The 19,326-nt window shown below is 41.4% G+C and overlaps 1 protein-coding gene across 3 annotated transcripts in view; it reads left to right on the forward strand.

Annotated features, from left to right (window-relative positions):
• Window positions 1–17,728, forward strand: part of LOC137553309 (uncharacterized) — a 95,094-nt gene extending 77,366 nt beyond the window's left edge. For 2 of the 3 annotated variants that reach the window (XM_068271443.1, XM_068271444.1), the window contains exons 17-19: window positions 11,157–11,241; window positions 11,334–11,438; window positions 17,593–17,728. In XM_068271443.1, the coding sequence (XP_068127544.1) occupies window positions 11,157–11,241; window positions 11,334–11,438; window positions 17,593–17,697 (295 nt within the window). In that variant the 3' untranslated portion in view covers window positions 17,698–17,728. Of the gene's footprint in view, window positions 1–11,156; window positions 11,242–11,333; window positions 11,439–17,271; window positions 17,417–17,592 lie in introns of all 3 variants that reach the window. The other variant, XR_011027241.1, reaches the window with a different exon arrangement.
• The last annotated feature ends 1,598 nt before the right edge of the window (window positions 17,729–19,326 follow it).

Genomic DNA, 19,326 nt, shown 5'->3' on the forward strand with positions numbered 1-19,326 from the left:
TGAGTAAAGCTAATTTTTAGGTTTTTCCCTGATAACTCCTTTAAAGGCATGCCCATGAGAGGTGCTCGGAGTCCCTTTAAGGAAGGTTCATAGTGCTGTGTGCCACTGGGGTTGGGGAGTTGGAGGAGCACAATTACTTACCTATGGGGTGCTGATCATCTGGCCCCTGGCCCAATCTTGATCCTCCATCTTCTTCTCCCATCCACAGCTTCTGTGGGAAGTTGTTCTTCCCTGTGGGAGTACACTGTACTTACATCTTACCGGACTACATCTCCCACCATGACCCCACAGGGAAGTACAAATTCCCACAGAAGCTGGGAGAGGGGGAGAAGATGGGAGAAGAAGATGGGGGATCCAGAATTGGCCAGGGAGGCAGATGATCAGCACCAAATAGGCAAGTAATGGTGCTCCTCTCAACCCCCAGCGAGCCACAACTAGTGCTCAGTGCACTTTTAGTCACTAGCAAGCAAGAAATTATTCAGAATAATTTTGTTAGTACTTTTTCACCTACTACTTTTCTGTATTTTCTTAATTGCAGAATGCTGAAAAGTTATATTAAAACAGAAGATGAAAGATTATCTCCTAGGAGAAAACTTAAGAGAAAACATGAATTAAATAAGGGTTACTGTGTTTTCTTTTGTACTTACACTTTTTGATAGCCCATTAAGATTGAAATATACCCAGATAACAGCCAAGTTTTATATTACCAAGTGGGCTTCTAGTTTTTGCCATTCAGTGCCCGATACTTATGGTACAGACAGTTTGTGTTTACATGAACTGTATAATAACACATACAATGTAAATAGGCTTCATATTGTCCACAGTAAACACTGGCAAAGCAGGGAGTCCCCATCATGTCACAGCAGAAGTCAGCCACAACAAAAATTTGCAATTTAATGTACTTTGCAAAGCACATTGCACAGTATTTTCTTTTATAACTCACACAATGCTTGCAGTGCAAAATTCTAGGAAATACTTGGCACTGTGAAGTTCTATAAACTACAATCTCTGAAAATATGACCCCTTTTGTAGGCTTTGCGTGATCCCCTTCCTTATAACCCTTTCTGTGTATTGTGTTAAAAAAAATCAATGGGAGACAAAAATGATCCTCTACTGCCCCCATCTGGTTATTTTGTAAACTGATTTGCCAAAGAGGCATTGCAGTGTGCTTTGTAGAACAGCTGTGCAAAATGTACACATTGTGTCACTTATTTATCAAAATGTAAGTTAAGCCAATTAGCTGAAGACAGATATGCTTTGGCTTTTCAGTGCTTCAAACAATCTTTACAGATTTTACTTTTTCAATAGTAACATTGTCACGTATTTAGATATAGATAGAGATATAGATATAGAATAGAGTTTTTTTTGCTAGTCAACGTTGCATATCTACTTGGCCAGTGTTTGTATCCTGAAATGTTCCTAGTGTTTCTGCAGTGCCTTCAGGCAGATGTATAGGTGTCGGGCTGGCAAAGGTCCATGCCAAATTATTATCTGAAATGATGCATTGGAAGTCTTTAGGAAATTTTGCAGCAACATCTTTAATGCTGGGAATACACGTCACGTTTTTTGCAAATAATCGATAATGCCTTCGATGATAAAATTCCGACATGTACGATTTTCTGCTCGATTCTGTTCTGCTCGATTTCTCATAGAAGTGAATGGAAAAAAGATAAGAAAAACGAGTGGAAGATAAGAGAATCGAGCAGAAAATCGAATGGCTAATAGATTGCACGCAGAATCGAATGCGAAAAACGTAACGTGTATTCCCAGCATAAGAAATCTTTGTATATTTGATTTTCGTTACATGTTGTCTATGGGAGACATGTTGGTTTACTAATGTGTGCCCAGATGGTATGTATATAGGAAGCAGGCAATTTGGGCACATGAGGCAAGTGGACAAAAAGGGAACTGATATTGACTCTCATGATAAATATCGTTTGACGAGCGCCCGGTGAATAATAACGTTTACAATGGTCGCCCAGTGAATAATAACATTTACAAACATACTTGCTATATAATGTTTACAAACATACTTACCATTTCAATCTATGGAAAATGTAATAACTAAAACAATGTTTCTGGAAAATACAAATACTCCTGAAATAACTAAATATATCGATTTAAAAAATAATTTGATAAACGATTTGGGAGTTTTAGGGTTACGCACTACTAGAGGAGTTTTAGGGTTAGGCACCATCAGGGGTGCCAAACCCTAAATAGGGTGGGAATAGGCTGGGAATACACCATGAGTTGTTTTGGCAGATATACGTCTCGATAGATAATTTCCGAAAGGTCCGCTCTGATTTTGATCTTATCCAAATCAATATCCACATTAGCCTTCACTACCTCATAAAAGCTGAGCATGTTAGTCAAATAGGAACTGTCTTTAGTAAACCCATGCTGATGCTGAGAAATAAGATTAATTTGTACTATGAAGTCTGGTAGAGTATCTCTTAGTAACCCCTCAAATAGTTTGCATACAACTGATGTTAAGTTTACAGGTCTATAATTTCCCGGATCTGATTTTTTTGCCCTTCTTAAATAATGGGAAAATGTGAGCTGTACGCCAATCCACTGGGACTCTGCCAGATGCAAAAGAGTCACAAAAGAAAAGATAAAGGGGTTTATCAATAACTGAACTTAATTCCCTTAGGACCCGAGGATGCATGCTATCCGGGCCAGGTGCCTTGTCTATTTCTTAATTTATTTAGTCTTGCGGGGAAATTTGGCGATGTGGAAAATTAAATATGCACTAATTATGTCCCACACATGCGCCCATGTGTACGCTGGCAACCATGTGGGGCATGTGTATGGATGATGGACGCAGCCTGGAGCTAGCGGTGCACACGGACAGGTTGAGTATAGGGGCGGGGTCACATTGCACATTAGGGGGGTAGGTGGCGGATGCGGATACTTACAGGCTTGACAGTAGTGTCCGTGCACGATGACAGCCTCTATGCGCGCCTTTGCAGACTGTCGGCTTAGCCTCGGGCGCTGGTCCCGCCTCTTACTACCGCTGAGCCAATGACTGCACAAGCTCGCCGGGAAGCGCGAGATCTCGTGCACAGAGCTGTGCAGATTCGGGAGTACCGTGCACGATACCCGGCCACACGGTGATGGCAGCTGGGAATGCAGCCTGCCGGGCGGTAATTGATTTTGCTAGGTCCGTCCACCTGTTTGATCCTGGGGAGAACACTGCATTGGTATATCTGTGGATCAGGTATGCACACAGCATTGATGACATCTTTCTTATTTTGAATACATTGCTACAACAGCATGTCAGTTTCAGGAGTATCATCAAGCTGTGCATGTAGCTTCTCACAGCTCCACTGACTCATCTGCTGCTCCAGCCATGAAATCCATAGCAGCCTGGACCCCCCCCCCCCCCCCCCCCGAGTGACCCAGCCATATTTGTAGCGCAACCCTGACCCCCGATTGCCCCCTCTGCCAAATGCCGGGCAGAATCGTGCTGACAGAATCTCAGCTCAGTGAGCTGATGTGTTAATGCCCCACCCCCTCTCTTCGTCCCCCCCCCCCCCCCCCGAGTTTTCAAACATCCTCCGGCAGAGCAGAGTAGCAGAGTAGTCGTTACCAGCAGCATGTCCATCCCCCTCCTGCACATACAGGCTCTATTAGCAGAGAAGCTTTCACTCACCGCTTCTCGCCATTCGGGTTCCCCTGCTTTGCCTGTCACCGGCTCACATCTATGTCGCTATGCAGTGGTGCCTCGCCACTAGAGGGCATCATACGTATGAGCCATGACAGAAAAGCAGGGGAACCCCGAACGGTGAGGAGCGGTGAGTGAATGCTTCTCTGCTAATGGAGCCTGAATGTGCAGGAGGGGGACAGACACGCTAAACTACGGATAACGACGACTACTCTGCTACTCTGCAGCGCTGCTCTGTGCAGATTCGGGAGCAGCGCTGGTTTTTGCTACTTAACCCAGTGCGATAGCCGGCCACCTGGTGATGGGAACGCAGCCAGCCGGGCAGTAATTGATTTTACCCGGGCGGCCTGCCTACTTGATTGATCCGGGGGGAGAACACTAATATGGCAGCATTTCCATAGCACGAGGAGAGGACATGTATATTCTCACATATAAAGGCAGAGGGGAGTAAGCCTGGGTGTATGTAATGGATGGGATATACACAGACATGTGGCTGATATATGCTGTTAGGAGCAGAAAGAGAAGGGGGAGGGGGGTAATAGTAGCCGTCTCCGGCTGCAGCTTATACCGGCCCTTACTTCCAACTGCAATGGTGCATTGGGGGTCCCCTTACTCAGGCATATATCCAGAGGTAATCATTGCAAGCCAAAAGCTACTATTCCAGTCATATAGCAGATTGGAGCAATTTCTCGATTATAGATATGTACTGCCTTTGCCCACTCAGCTGTCCATCTCAAGGCTGTCTGTTAGTATTCACTCCACAGGCAGTGGTCCCACTCTAATGTGTGTAAGGTGTCTCATAGTCCAAAGGGATCCATATCGCATATGCTGAACAGCCATCCTCAGAGGTGAGGGGCTATATATATATATATGTACATGCTAGCTGAAGACCCGGTTTTGCCTGGGTATGTATTTGGTTATTGTTGGCTTTGCCCAAATTTTCTAACCTTGACACTCAGTGACTCAATGATAACCATGTTTGGGGTCCTTGGCATCGATTTGAATTTTCTCATTGAAATGACACAAGTCTGATTGGTTGTTTGTGGCTTCGCCCCTTTTCTGAATTTGAACCCCAGTCACTCAATGACCGACTGTACCAGGTTTGAGGCCTCTGGCATTAACACTGTAAGAATGACAGCATTTTATATTTTCCCCTTTGGAAATAAATGGGTGAATTTTGATTGGCTGTTGTAGGCTCCACTCACTTTCTGGATATTGATCCCAGTCACACAGTGACCAACTGTGCCAAGTTTGAAAACCCTGTGATTAACATGGCTGCAGTTTACATTTTTTCCATTTAAAATGAACGGCTGAAATTTGATTGATCGTTTTATGCTCCGCCCACTTTCCCTGAATTTATAGCAACTGTGCCAAATTTTTAGATTTTGGCTTTACTACTGTGAGAATGGCAGCCTTTTACATTTTTGCCATTGACTTCAATGGGTGAAATCTGATTGGCTGTTTGTGGTTTCGCCCAGGTGTGCAGGGGGCATTCGACCCCAGGACATATCATCCCAGGTAGTAAGGGATCTGTATACCAAGTTTCATTTAAATCGGTCAAGGCGTTTTCAAGTGATGGCGGCACATACACACACACAAACATACGATTTTATATACTATATATAGATTTTTAAGGGCACGTGTTCATTTCAATATGACTTTTATTTTGCGTTTAATCCTGCTTTAATATTTGGATGTAAACAGCTTTTCTATATTAGCTTAGTCATCAGTCTGATCAAGTTGCAGTAGCACAGAAAGAGGAAAAACGAAACTACTTGCTACTGCAAAATAAGCCCTCACTATGGCTACAGGACAGTGATTATTCTTCCCAACCAGACCTATGCCACAGTAAAAACTGCTGTATCAACTGACATTATAATAGCAGTAACTTGCAAGAAAATAAATGACTCAAATTATATGTATGCTTTGTAAATCTTGTAACGGTACGATTATAAAAATAAGGCTGCATGCAAAAATAAGTCAATATTCGCATAATTTTTTTGGGGGGGAAAGCAGCTTTACAAAGTATCTGGCAGCGTATAAATACTGCTAGTAAGAACAAAAGCACAATGGGAGGTGAAAGATCAGAGAAAGTCAAGTACAGAGCGTTTTCGATTTACACTAGGGTTGTGTTCCAGAAACCTGCATGTAATTCAAATTTGCTTAATTAAAACAATACATTACCACTGAAAATAATAAAAACAGTATGTTCAGCATGCATAATTTTGATTCGGCTTAAACACTACACAAGTGAATGATGGGGCTGCTTATACTAATTTAGCTCCATATGCCAACAAAGGTCTGGTGGAGGTCATACTGCATTGAGGAGTCCTGTAGTGTGCAGCCAGCATGTCTCTGAACCTGCAGGACAACAAATCACTGCAGAGCCCCAAATCTGACTCAATATGGGCAGAATAGCAATGAGGCTGCAGAGAGCAAAAACTCTGTGATTGTGAGCAATTACTTTATCTGCCCTTGATTTACTATCAAAATTGTATGTGCCAGTAACAGGCATAAATGTTAATGCAAGACATCCCATAGAGTTTTATCCACCGTGATGCAAAAAAAAACATAATCACATATTTTATCATGTGCTACTCAAATTTATTTTTTTATTTGTTAGTCCTTTAAGTATCAACTGCAATCAATTACAGTTTATATAACTCTCTAGGACAGCCCTTCTCAACCTTTTTTATGGTACTTTTTAGGGTAAATTTCAGACTTTAGGTAACCCCTGTATAAATGTTACAAATTGTGCCTTTTTTTTCTATTTTCCTAAGCTACTATTAGGGCCAATTTACACATGCCTTTGGCATTGATTCCCATCATTCGGTTGTCACAATGCGTTTTTAGCCCCCTAGGGGTACATGAAAGACCCAAACTTAGCCAATTCAGGATGCTATGACAAGGCGATGTAATCTAGCACTGTGTTCACACGTATGACAGGAAAAGCCGCAACTGCCACGTTTAGCACCCCTATACGTTTATTGGTTAACAGTAGTAGTGCCACTGTCAAATTGAAAATGCAGCAATTAAAACCCACATATAAAAAGTAAAAATTACCCCCACTTATGAATAAAAACAAATACACCCACATATGAAATGCAGCATTGACCCACACATAAGGCATGCATCAATTATTCCCCACATATAAAGTTCAGCCATTATTCCCATATATGATATACAGCCATCACTCCACATAGGAAAATACATCAATCACATCACAAATGAAATGCACCAACCATCCCTCCATATGAAATGCAACACTGACTCCCACGTATTAAAGGCACCAATTATCCCCCACCTTTGAAGTGCAGTCTTCTATGCTGCATTGCCTTCACCTGTCACTATTTTCTCATGTCGTCACTTCTAACTGGTTCACTCGCTGCTGGTCTTTTGCCATCTTCAAACCATGCGTGAAAACCAGCTAATGGGGGCTTGGTGCTGCACTGCAGATTACATCAATCCACCGGTCACATCAGTGATGGAGTGGGACTACTTTGTCCCTTGAAAAGGGGGAAAAGTGGGACTCTTTTATGCCAGGGAAGTGGCAAAATGCTGTGAAAACCCCTGGGGTTCCACAGAACCTCGGTTCAGAAACCCTGCTCTAGGCAACTAGCTGGAAACCTTGGCTTATACTATATGATTTGGTGTATTTGGTCTGCATAAAGCAGGGAGTGAACTGTCATGCATCCTTTCCAGTCCCTATAATGTCTTTAGCTTTAGTGCAATGATTGATTCAGTAAAAACTCCCACCTAAGCAACTGATGCCAGTAACACTAGGAAGTTATTGCAGCATAACATATACAGATCAGTTACCAGTTAAACACAGATATGTCTGTATACTAATACCAAACCTTGCTAAAATAGTTGAAAAGTAGAAATAAACATTTTGTAAAACCCTGGTACAGATTTTACAAACTTTACCAACTCAGTGTGACTTTTATGATTCAAGAACAATTCCTGTTAAAGGAATGATACATGCCTTTTTAACCCTTGATTTCCATGGTCATGTGACCAAAGCCACTCTCTTGTCTTTAGCCTGAACACACAAGCAAATTCCCACACAGCTTGGTACTCTGTTCTGATCCATTCTCCTCTCCCCTTAGAGTTCTGTTGTAAAGCATAGAGTTTAGTCATCTCAGCCATACTCCCTCCCATGTGGTACTGTAGAATGTAAAACCCCATCTCTTGGCCCAGATGTAGAAATAATATTTAATAGCTGGAAGGGTTCACTTTGAGTTTGTGTGTGTCTACAGCTGGTGTTTGACTCTTGACCTAGTACTTTAATGTTGGGAATACACCATGAGCTTTCCTGGCAGATAGATGGCTCGATAGATACCAGTAATTTCTGACAGGTTCTATCCAATTTTGATTGTTTTTCACATGGAAATGAATTAAATCGATCAGAAAAATGATCGTAAAAACGATTGGAAGTTAAATCTTCCAAAAAAACTCATGGTGTATTCCCAGCATAAAAGTCACCTAATTGTCATCATCTAATCAGTGGATCTCTACAAAGACACAAAGAAGATCTGCAACTGTGTCTGCTTACTCATATCTAAAAAAGCAAACATTTCAGCCTGAACAGAGTGTGCATCATAGGCTTGAGATGCAGTGCTCCACCTCCATGGGACGTCAACTGGGATCAGCTAAAATGTATATCAAGATGTTTTTTCTTTAAACTGCTATGATCGCTGAGCTGTTTGTAGACGGGATAGTTAGTAAAGTTTGTAATGAGTTACTCTACAGTCGGACTGCAGTTCAGCTGCAAAGACACTGGCATTGAGAGCCTTGATTCTTAACCCTTACAGGCAGAGGGAAAAAAGGAGCACAGCCTAATTCTAAGTGACTGCATATACACTTGTTGATTTCATCATGTCAGATAGTTTTATTTTCACGTGTAAAATAGGAATATCCTAAAATAGTTTCTCATAGATAGAACAATGAGAAGATGTCAGAATAAAATGCAATAGCTAAGTGTGTAAAACAAGGCAAGAACTGGCTCTATAAGTTTGAAGGTAGAAGGATAAATATACCACTTAATTAACTGATCCAAAAGGAAAAAAAATAGCAAAGCTTTACTTTTAAAGGTTTCCATTAATCTTGTTTAGGTCTAGATGCTAAAATACTTTACCCTCAAAAATACCGTACATAAATAAGAATCTTTCAACCACGAGAGGTTTGAGAAAAGGCAGGTCACAGCTTCAACCTGAAACACTCCCACTGCGGACAAATAGCCTATCATGGCCATTATTATTTAGCGAGGGAGCATGATTTCAGCTTAATGGAGGAGGAACAATTGAGAAGGCAGGTAGAGCTTTCTGAGGAAAAATGATCCATGAAAGGAGTATTTTTCTTTTTAGCAAAAACAATTCATTTAGATGGATGTTCTGATGGATGTTCTGTTAAGTACATAAAAAAAAACTATGCTTGAGCTTGGCCTTTAACCACTTCTGGATCTTTGCTACATATACTGTATCTTCGCCCCTGTATACTTCACTTGAGGATCAAGGGCTTAGATATACGTATTGTTTAATTACCGCCACTGTTCACGTTCACCACGCCATTTCCATTCACCTTAGTTACATTCCCACCATTTCATGATCGGTAAATGGGAAACAGGTGTTCCCAAATCCGATCACAGTGCCTATGATGAATAAAAGCCAGCATCAGCGAGATGTCGGCTTTCATTAACAAAACGAAAGTAAACAGATACACTTACTAGTTCCGTGTACTGTTTTACAGTACTCAGCAATTAAGTGTAGCACCATCTTGTGGCCAAAAAGTAAAAATGCACCCACATACTCTTTTATATATACAAATACATACATTTCAGGCAGACCAGAGCAAAGCAGGAGAGGTGATTTACTTTGACATGTGACCTCTTATCTCTCCAAGTCCTGCGCCCTGCTGATTTTTATCGTCCTAGGCCATGGCCTCTGTTACCTTCCCAGAAATACGGCCCTGCATTTGTCCATGACAGAGACTTTCAACAATTAGCTTCTAAAGAAAATCATCATAGTCCAAAGCTAAGTATACACTTTACATTTTCCTAAGCCAAAACAATAGTTCCTGATCATTTCATCTGGAAATCTGACATTTACAGTATACAGCTGCACTCTGATGTCTCCTTTTCCGGCAGGACAGATTGACTTGCCCAAGCCTCCTTTATTCAGCTGGAAAGGAATTTCCTGCAGCTTGTTGTTACTCATGCATCTACCTCCTCCCCTCTCCATAGGATGGAAGGTGCAGTTCAGCTGGTAACACACTGGAAGCAGTGTGTCTGCAGCGATTGTTCAAGATATTGACTATTTAACACCTTGCAACAGTGCCCCTGTGGAAGTATATTAGATCCCAGCAGAGATTTAGTCTTGCTTCGTGATATGTTGGCACTATATGACTCCAATGAATGATAATAATATGTCTCCTCCTTACCATAGCTGCATATACCTCTCCTCCATACCACAGCCCCTTCATCACACACACTCAATCCTGTATTTTCAATATCCTGCAGAAAGGTAGCAACATTTTAAACAAAATGGTCAAACATCATTCAAGGGGGCCTTCATTTTTGTAGACCTTTTTTTTTATTGACTCTAACACCTGATCTATGGTTTGGGGGTTGTAGATCATGTGCCCACCTTTTTGTTTACCACTTTAAATTCATTCGCACAGATTACTGTATATTATTTATCTGCTCTTTAAAGGTTCATACACACCTACCAACTGTCTGCCCAACTATCTGCCAAACTTGTCTGTTAAGCCTCATACACACGCTCAATGGCGGTCTTTTATACAGCACAATTGTCAAACAGCTTTTGTTGTGAAACAAGTTGAAACAACTAAAAAAAGTATTTTGCTATTGTTTAAAAAGCTGATAAGACTGATAAGAAGTCAATCCAACAGTTGGATTGACTTCTTATCAATCTTATCAGCTGTTTGAACGATAGCAAAATACTTTTTTTTCAGTTGTTTCAACTTGTTTCACAGCAAAAGTTGAATGGGGCTTAACAGACAAGTTTTGGCAGATAGTTGGATATGTGCAACATAATAAACTTTACTAAATTTTGGCAACAGAAGAAGCACAAGGGGTACAAAAATGATATTAAATGACGTATCACAATGATCATTTGTTTCTCAGATGAGAGGAAATTAATGGAGCTGGAGGGTTGATGAAACCACCCATCATTCAAGGGTTTGTAAGAAGGGCTAACAGGCAGAAGGGGCAGCGATAAGCCTGGCTTTTACAAGAACAGTCACACTGGGCCTATTACTACAGCAGTATACGCAAGTGAAACTATTGAACACTGTGCCTAGCAATTTCTATGGAGTATAATGTCAGATTATGTATTTTTATCACAAGGTCAGTTTGTACTAAGTTTGTAACAAATGTACTTTCGAGAATTCCTAAAAAAAAAAAATACTCCAAAGAAAACCACACACAAAACAACAGTTTGCCTTTTCCCCTCTATTATTTTGCCTTTAGTGAAAAAGCTAAATTTGCCCAGGAGAAAGCAGCTTTCTATCAAGAAAAGGAGGAATTTCAAAGACAATTAAAGATTCAACAGCAGGTAAATCTCTTTGAATTAGTATTATTTAAGGATGTCATGGTAACAGTTTTGAATGACCTTTACATAGAAATCTTTATTTTATCTACATGTAGGAACTCGAGGAAATGTTAGAAAAACATAAGACACAAAATGAAGCTTGGCTGAAAGCAAGAGCAGAAGAAAATGATAAAGAAAGACGAGAAATCTGTAAAATGAGGGTAAGTTGCAGCCATAATCTCTCTAATATTATAAATGCAAAGTTTGGATGTTTGTTACTCAATCACAACAATGGCTGAACGGATTTGAATGGAATTTGGCAAACGCATAGTACATTACCTGGAATAACATACAGGGTACTTTTTATTCCCGTAACCAAAAAGTAGGCAGAGACAAATACAAATTTCACTGGGAAAATGTAAACTGCAGCCATTCTTACACTGGTAACGGTAGGGTTCTCAAACTTTGCGCAGTTGCTAACTGGGTGACTGGGATTAATATTCAGAAAAGTGGGTGGAGCCTACAAAAGCCAATCAAAATTCATCTATTGATTTTCAAGGGGAATATTTAATTGCTGCCATTCTTGCACTGTTAATGGCACAAGCCTCAAACCTGGTACAGTTGGTCATTGGGTGACTGGGATTCAAATTCAGAAATGGGGTGGAGCCACAAACAGCTATTCAAATTTTTTAAATTTCAATGCAAATTATTGATGCCAAACACCGCAAAGCTCATAAACTTGGTAATTGAGTAATTGTATTTTAGGGTTAGAAAAAGTGGGCACAGCCAACACCAGCCAAATACATACCCGGGCAATGCCAGGCCATCAGCTATAGCAGTGCCCAGTGTATAATTTGGGCGCTGCAGGCACAGCTATATAAACATAATTTTGTGGTGAGTAATAGTGGCAGAAGGTGGCACAGATATCAGTGTAGTGACATTTTAGCAGCGGAGATTGCAGCACAGATATTAGCAGGGGGTAAGTTCGTATTAGGAGTAGGTAGAGGGAGGGTTAGTGTGAGAAGAAGGTTAGGTAAAGTGATAGTAGAATATCAGTAAACTTACTAATAGTAGAATATCTGTAATTTACGGGTATCCTGGTAGCAGCTTCACCCCACGCCTAAATTACCCTGGTGCCCTATTTCAGCATACACCTTACACACCTGTACCAATTAATTAAAAAGGTGCGCTTGGATATAAAAATCACAATCAATTCTTTCCTCAATAGGAGACTTTATTGTCATACTAAAAATATTAAAAAGTACAGATAAGTTCACACTCTATTCACATCCATCCATCCACATTCACTCTAGAGCATGCTGGTTCCCCCAAAAAGCAATTTAGAGCAAAAAAACTTATTAGAAAATACCTTTATACAAATTTCCTTAGAAAACCTAATAAAAAATCCAAAATGCTTAAAAACAAAATCTGCATGAATTCACAAATGTCCTCTATCTCAATTGTGCAGATATGACCATAAAAGCAATCTCTGGGGTGCATATGTATCCCACCAAAGGATCAGAGCTTAATTATGCACACTGATAGTTAATGGTGTCCGCTGTCCAAAAAATAATTGCTATATTATCCTCACCAGCCAAGTTCTCCGAATGGCCACTCCTGAGGGATATCTTCTGGATGCGCGCTATCCGGAGTTGCCATTCTCGTAGCTGCGGCTTCACTAATGTCTTGCCGTCCCAGCTCCGATAGTTGACTCCCGATCTTCCGGTCCCCGTGATGACGTCACTTCCGCCAGTGCGTCTCACTGTGCTGTTGTAAGCACTTCCTTGCGGTCCATCTCAATACTTTATATGCCGTCCATGGCAATTTTAGTTTTTTGGGTGGAAGGAATGACTTACTGCTTGATAGAGAGAATGGGGCACCCCTGTTCTCCCACAAAACAGCTTTAGATTGACATGTTTCGACGGAAACTCGGCCGTCTTCATCAGAATCTATTAGACCATTCAGACCAGTCGCCATATTTATATCCCACAACTCTTAGTACATGCTCCTCCCATCTATCTTCCTTAAAGGGACATCCATATCCATATTCTTGCAATTCCATGCCCAGGATCCTTCTTTCTTCTTTATGATAGCAACTCTCACACTAATAATAATAAATATATTCCTATCCTCAGGGATACCTCGGAGCCCCTCCAGACGAGTAGGACGTCATCAATTTATTTTGGATTAGAGGTAGTACATAGGGATAGCAGAGGCGGCGATTATATGGCCAAAATGTCAAGACAAGAAAGCAGGTGGATGTTTAATTTGGATACCATTGTACCCAGAGGTCTGAATGAAGAGATGGAACTTTTTGGTTTTATAAAATAGGTATAAAAGAGCTTTCTGGTTCCTCAATGAGCGACTGGTCCCCGTTGGATTATTTTTTAGTATTTTTTATCCCTATTTTTTTAGGTAATATGGCGTGTATTAAAGGGAACCAGAGAGGATGCAATATACATACCTGGGGCTTCCTCCAGCCCCATACGCACGGATCGCTCCCACGCCGCAGTCCTCCTCTGCCTGGAACCGCCGCCACCGGGTCCCGTCATTGCCGCGAGTCGGCAAGTCGGCCGGCGGACGCGGCCAATTCTCCGCATCACCGGGTTCTCTCCCCATACTGATACGCATGTGGCCGCTAACTGCGCAGCTGCATGCGTACATGTATGGAGGGAGCCCCTGTGATGCGGACAATTGGCCGCGTCCGCCGGAAGTGACGGGCCCGGTACCGGCGGATCCAGGAAGCTGAGGACGGCGGCGTGGGAGCGATTCAGGCTTATGGGGCTGGAAGAAGCCCCAGGTATGTATAAAATCTTTTTCTTTTTCCACCCCCCGTTCCTCTCTGGTTCCCTTTAAGGACAGTAGCAGGAATGAGGAATGATACATTCTGGATAGGAATATATGTATCATTATTAGTGTGAGAGTTGCTAGCATAAAGAAGAATCCTGGGCATGGAATTGCAAGAATATGGATATAGATGTCCCTTTAAGGAAGATAAAGGGGAGGAGCATGTACTAGGAGTTGTGGGATATAAATATGGCGACTGGTCTGAATGGTCTAATAGATTCTGATGAAGACGGCCGAGTTTCCGTCGAAACATGTCAATCTAAAGCTGTTTTGTGGGAGAACAGGGGCGCCCCATTCTATTTATCAAGCAGTAAGTCATTCCTTCCACCCAAAAAACTAAAATTGCCATGGACGGCATATAAAGTATTGAGGTGGACCGCAAGGAAGTGCTTACAACAGCACAATGAGACGCACTGGCGGAAGTGACATCATCACTGGGACCGGAAGATCGGGAGTCAACTATCGGAGCTGGGACGGCAAGACATTAGTGAAGCCGCAGCTACGAGAATGGCAACTCCGGATAGCGCGCATCCAGAAGATATCCCTCAGGAGTGGCCATTCGGAGAACTTGGCTGGTGAGGATAATATAGCAATTATTTTTTGGACAGCGGACACCATTAACTATCAGTGTGCATAATTAAGCTCTGATCCTTTGGTGGGATACATATGCACCCCAGAGATTGCTTTTATGGTCATATCTGCACAATTGAGATAGAGGACATACTGTATGTGAATTCATCCAGATTTTGTTTTGAAGCATTTTGGAATTTTTATTAGGTTTTCTAAGGAAATTTGTATAAAGGTATTTTCTAATAGGTTTTTTTGCCCTAAATTTCCTTTTTTGGGGGAACCAGCATGCTCTAGAGTGAATGTGGATGGATGTATGTGAATAGAGTGTGAACTTATCTGTACTTTTTAATATTTTTAGTATGACAAAGTCTCCTATTGAGGAAAGAATTGATTGTGATTTTTATATCCAAGCGCACCTTTTTAATTAATTGGTTCTGTTGTTTTGAGGTGGGGGTAAGGGGTTAACCCCATCTGGCAAGGTTGCAGCAGGAGGAAGACCTCTCTGTACAACATAATTGTTGTAATTATAATTATTATTATTGCACTCTGGGCAGCGCCTTCCACTATCTATTGTTACCTTACACACCTGTATTTGTTTGGAAATAATGGCAAAATTTAAAGTTTAATTATTTTCTCCCGCGTGCGCCATCGGGCGCTTACTGCGTAGGCGCAGTATGAAGTTTTCTTGTACTGTGCCTGCGCCGTAAGCTCCCGATGACGTGCACGGCCATGGCCATGCAGCTGCAGTACTATTCGTCTAGACTTATAATTACCAGGTCACCGGCGGTGGCGAATGGCGGAGGCTTCAGTGACAGCATGGGACTTAATAGTTGCAGGGGGCTGGTAGAAGCTCCAGGTAAGTGAGGCTTTTTGGTTTTTGTAACACCGCACAGAACCTCTTTAATGGGTCAGATATGCCTGCTCATAATTCTATAAATATAGCAAATATGAAAGGACAAACAGCAAGATTATTCATTTTTACTGTTGTAAGTAAAAATAATAAAATTGATTAAGATTTACTAAGAGGAAAATTGTTCATTTTTTTCCCAAACATTCTATTGGCTTTCTCAACAACTCCCACAAACAAGAACAGAGGGAGCATTTGGCTAGGTACACATTTCAATCTTTTATTGCCTAAAATGATTGTTCTGCTGTATGTAAAGGGAAGGGGTTCGCCAATAACATCTTTGGAAGGTTTTTTTTTTTCGTTCTTGCTGAAGGAGTAGAAATGGGGAAATGGAAATCTGTCCAGCCTTGGAGGCCAGAGAGTTTGTGGTATAATGCAATAATTGCTTTTCACTATGGATGCTTTGAATGCTTTCCATAAATTCTTTATTGATCCTATATCTACACTTTGGATTAAATACCATACAAATGTGTATATTGAGCATGTTAAAAATTTTCAGGATAGTGTTATTGAGTGCCTAGCTTAAAGCACACCTGAATTGAGAGGGGTATGGAGGCTGACATGTTGGCGTAGTGGCGTAGTGGTTAGCTCTCTCGCCTTGCAGCGCTGGGTCCCTGGTTCGTATCCCAGCCAGGACACTATCTGCAAAGAGTTTGTATGTTCTCTCCGTGTCTGCGTGGGTTTCCTCCGGGCACTCCGGTTTCCTCCCACATTCCAAATACATACAGATAAGTTAATTGGCTCCCCCTAAAAATTGGCCCTAGACTACAGTACTTACACTACATAATATAGACATATGGCAATGGTAGGGATTAGATTGTGAGCTCCTTTGAGGGACAGTTAGTGACAAGACAATATATATATATATATATATATATATATATACACTGTACAGCGCTGCGTAATATGTCGGCGCTATATAAATACTAAATAATAATAATTTCTTTTTACACAATGTGTTGCTTTTAATTTGGGCATCTGCCCTCTGTGCTTAAAGTGAACCTGAAGCACATGAAGTACATGGATGCCGCGCTCAGATCTAAGTGTCCTCCAATCAATATTTTACCTCTACCAGGACTCACCCTATAAGAGATATGTATACTGCACATAGTGCATGAATCCGTATTATGTCAGAGCCATCAATGTGATCACTGCACTGCAAAACAGAAAGTGCCCACTCCAGACCAGAAACCAGGGGATTGGATAAAGGACGAACACGGTAAATCCAGCGCTGGACACTTGGGCGCAGCAGTGCAGGAGACTTGGGCGCAGCCGGCGCCACCATAGGCCGTAATAGGAACTACGGCTATCGCAGGCACAGGGAGTAACTTCAGCGCCGTCAGAAGACGGATCTGAAGTTGCTTTTAAAACAATAATTCGGCTTCCAGCAATTGCTGGAAGCCAAATTATTTCATTCCCCCACTATCCATGTCGACCTGGAGGGGGAATAGTAATTAACACGGCCCGGACTTGTGCGGCAGCAGGATCAGCCATATACTGGCTGTGTCCTGCGCCCAAGTCTCCGGCGCCGTTCTCTCTCGTACGCATAAAGGACCCCCCAAGTGGGTTAGGCTCACCATGTGCAAACGTTTCACAATGCCTATAAGCCCTCCTAGATCTGGGCCAAGCCACTTCTAGATGCCTTAAAACAAAAATGGAATCTTCAAGAGTGTAAAACTTTATTTTATTCTAAAATCAATCCCAAATAAAATGCCTGTCCAATGTAACAGAGAAAGATCAGTTGCATAGAATGCTCCCGACCACAGAGCAGGCACAGAAGCCGCAGGCCGCTATGGAGAAGACCCCAGGAGGCTGGCTAAGAGGGGAGCTGTGGCGAGGAACACATAGGCTTCTAGGGGCTGGACAAAGCCCCAGGTAAGTAAATCTGAATTTATTTTATTTGCCTTGTATCCTTTAACTGTGAAAGGACCTCTATTGTAAACTACGCCTTGCAAACAGCGCAACATTTTAGCATAAACTCTGGTATAATGTAAATTTATAATCACAATCAATGTACACTGTAATCCAAAAATGTCTTACTTCTCACTTAGGAGGAAATTCTGTTACAACAGAAAAAGCTAAAAGAAGATCAGCAAATGATTGAAAAACGCAACCAGCAGCTGATTTCCATCATGCAGCAGTTCAAAGGAATGTGAAGACTTTGAGAATTATTAACATTCAGAAAAAAAAAAAAAAAGTTGATGCCAGTATCTTAAAACTGTACGCTAATCAAAACATTATTAATTTTGATGAAAATTGTCAGTAAATTATTCAGAATTTTATTTCATTGACAAAACACATTTGGAAATGTTCTTGAAATGAACATAAAGTAATGTACAGTATATTATAAACAACAAAACACTGAATGATGATATATAGTACAACAGAAACATTACATAGTCCAGGGTCAATAAAAGACTGGGGCTTGCAACCTATCCATACACAGGGTGGTGCACTGCATGCCTCCTAGTGTTCAGCAGCTAGAAGAAAGGAACATGCTCACCCTAGTACCATGCTCTACAAACATTTGCTGGTGATATTTTTGTGAAGACAAAATAGAGTTTGGTCACAGGGATTAGTTAAAAATACTTTCATGTGTAAAAAAACAAAACAAAAAAACCTTGAGAAGGAGGTAAAACATGTACATGTTAAGTGACAAGTAGAGTTTGAATAGGAGGCTTTTGCCTGGTGGAACATGTGTGCAGTGCACACCACACCTGATGCTGGAGCCAACAACACCAACTAGGCAGGTGATCTTACACGCTGGCTCTGAGCTTGAATGCTTGGACTGTAAAACCCCCATTGAGATGGGGGAAGCTTGGGAGACACCCAAGGCTATATGGCTGGTGGTGGTGGACATAATGGGTAAAAAATAGCAGAGCCATACAGCACTTTGAGGCTGCTTTGGGCAGTATCAGGAAGGAGTACATGCTGCTTTTGGAGTGCTGACCAGTTCATCACTGATTTGACTGATTGCCCAAGGATATAGGGCAGGTTTACAGCTTTTGGTCCATGAAAAAGTTTACTGGTTATTTGGCCATTCCACAATGGATTGCTAATTTATTGAAAAAGGACACAGCATACTTATAGTGTATGTATGGAAATGTGTATGTATACCTGACAGAGGTGTTCTATGTGTGGTGGGTGTGCTCCACACCAGTTCATCTTGTACAATTTACCTGGCTTGGCCCTCTATTGTCGCTATATTTGTTTTCAGGGGATGAAGGGAAAGTGGGTTACTTTAGCTGTGTAGAAGTTGTGAGATGTTTTTTGCACTTATGAAATTAATTGTTTTTCTTCTAATCCCTGTGAGCAAACACTTTTCCTCGTGCAAAAGTAATTACTATCTAATGTTTGATAGGGCTTGGTTCCCTCTAATATGGAGGTTGGGAAAGTGTGCACCTTCTGAAATGTCAGTATGGATCTACCAAAGGAAAATTTCTTTGGGGATGCAGGTTTTCTCAGTGGATGTCTTTGCACTGCTTTAATGAGAATGTCAGATGTACCTTTTCAGTGTTTGTTGAATATCAATAATGATTTAGTTGAAGATGAACAGAGAACCTCTGCTCAACCCAAGAACTTGAGTTTCAAATTGAAATTGTCAGTGGGACCAATTAGCAATCATGTGCAAAAGAAAGAAATTCAGTGCACAACCACGGTCTCACTAGACAGCTGGGTCATTACAGGTAGCCTGGTTGTATAGCAGTTATAGCAAATAGAATTAATTGCACAGGTTTATCCAGAAACAGATTTCCACATTGACTATAAGTTCCAAGGCAATCAAG

Source organism: Hyperolius riggenbachi, chromosome 1 (assembly GCF_040937935.1).
Source record: "Hyperolius riggenbachi isolate aHypRig1 chromosome 1, aHypRig1.pri, whole genome shotgun sequence".
Taxonomy (NCBI): Eukaryota; Metazoa; Chordata; class Amphibia; order Anura; family Hyperoliidae; genus Hyperolius; species Hyperolius riggenbachi.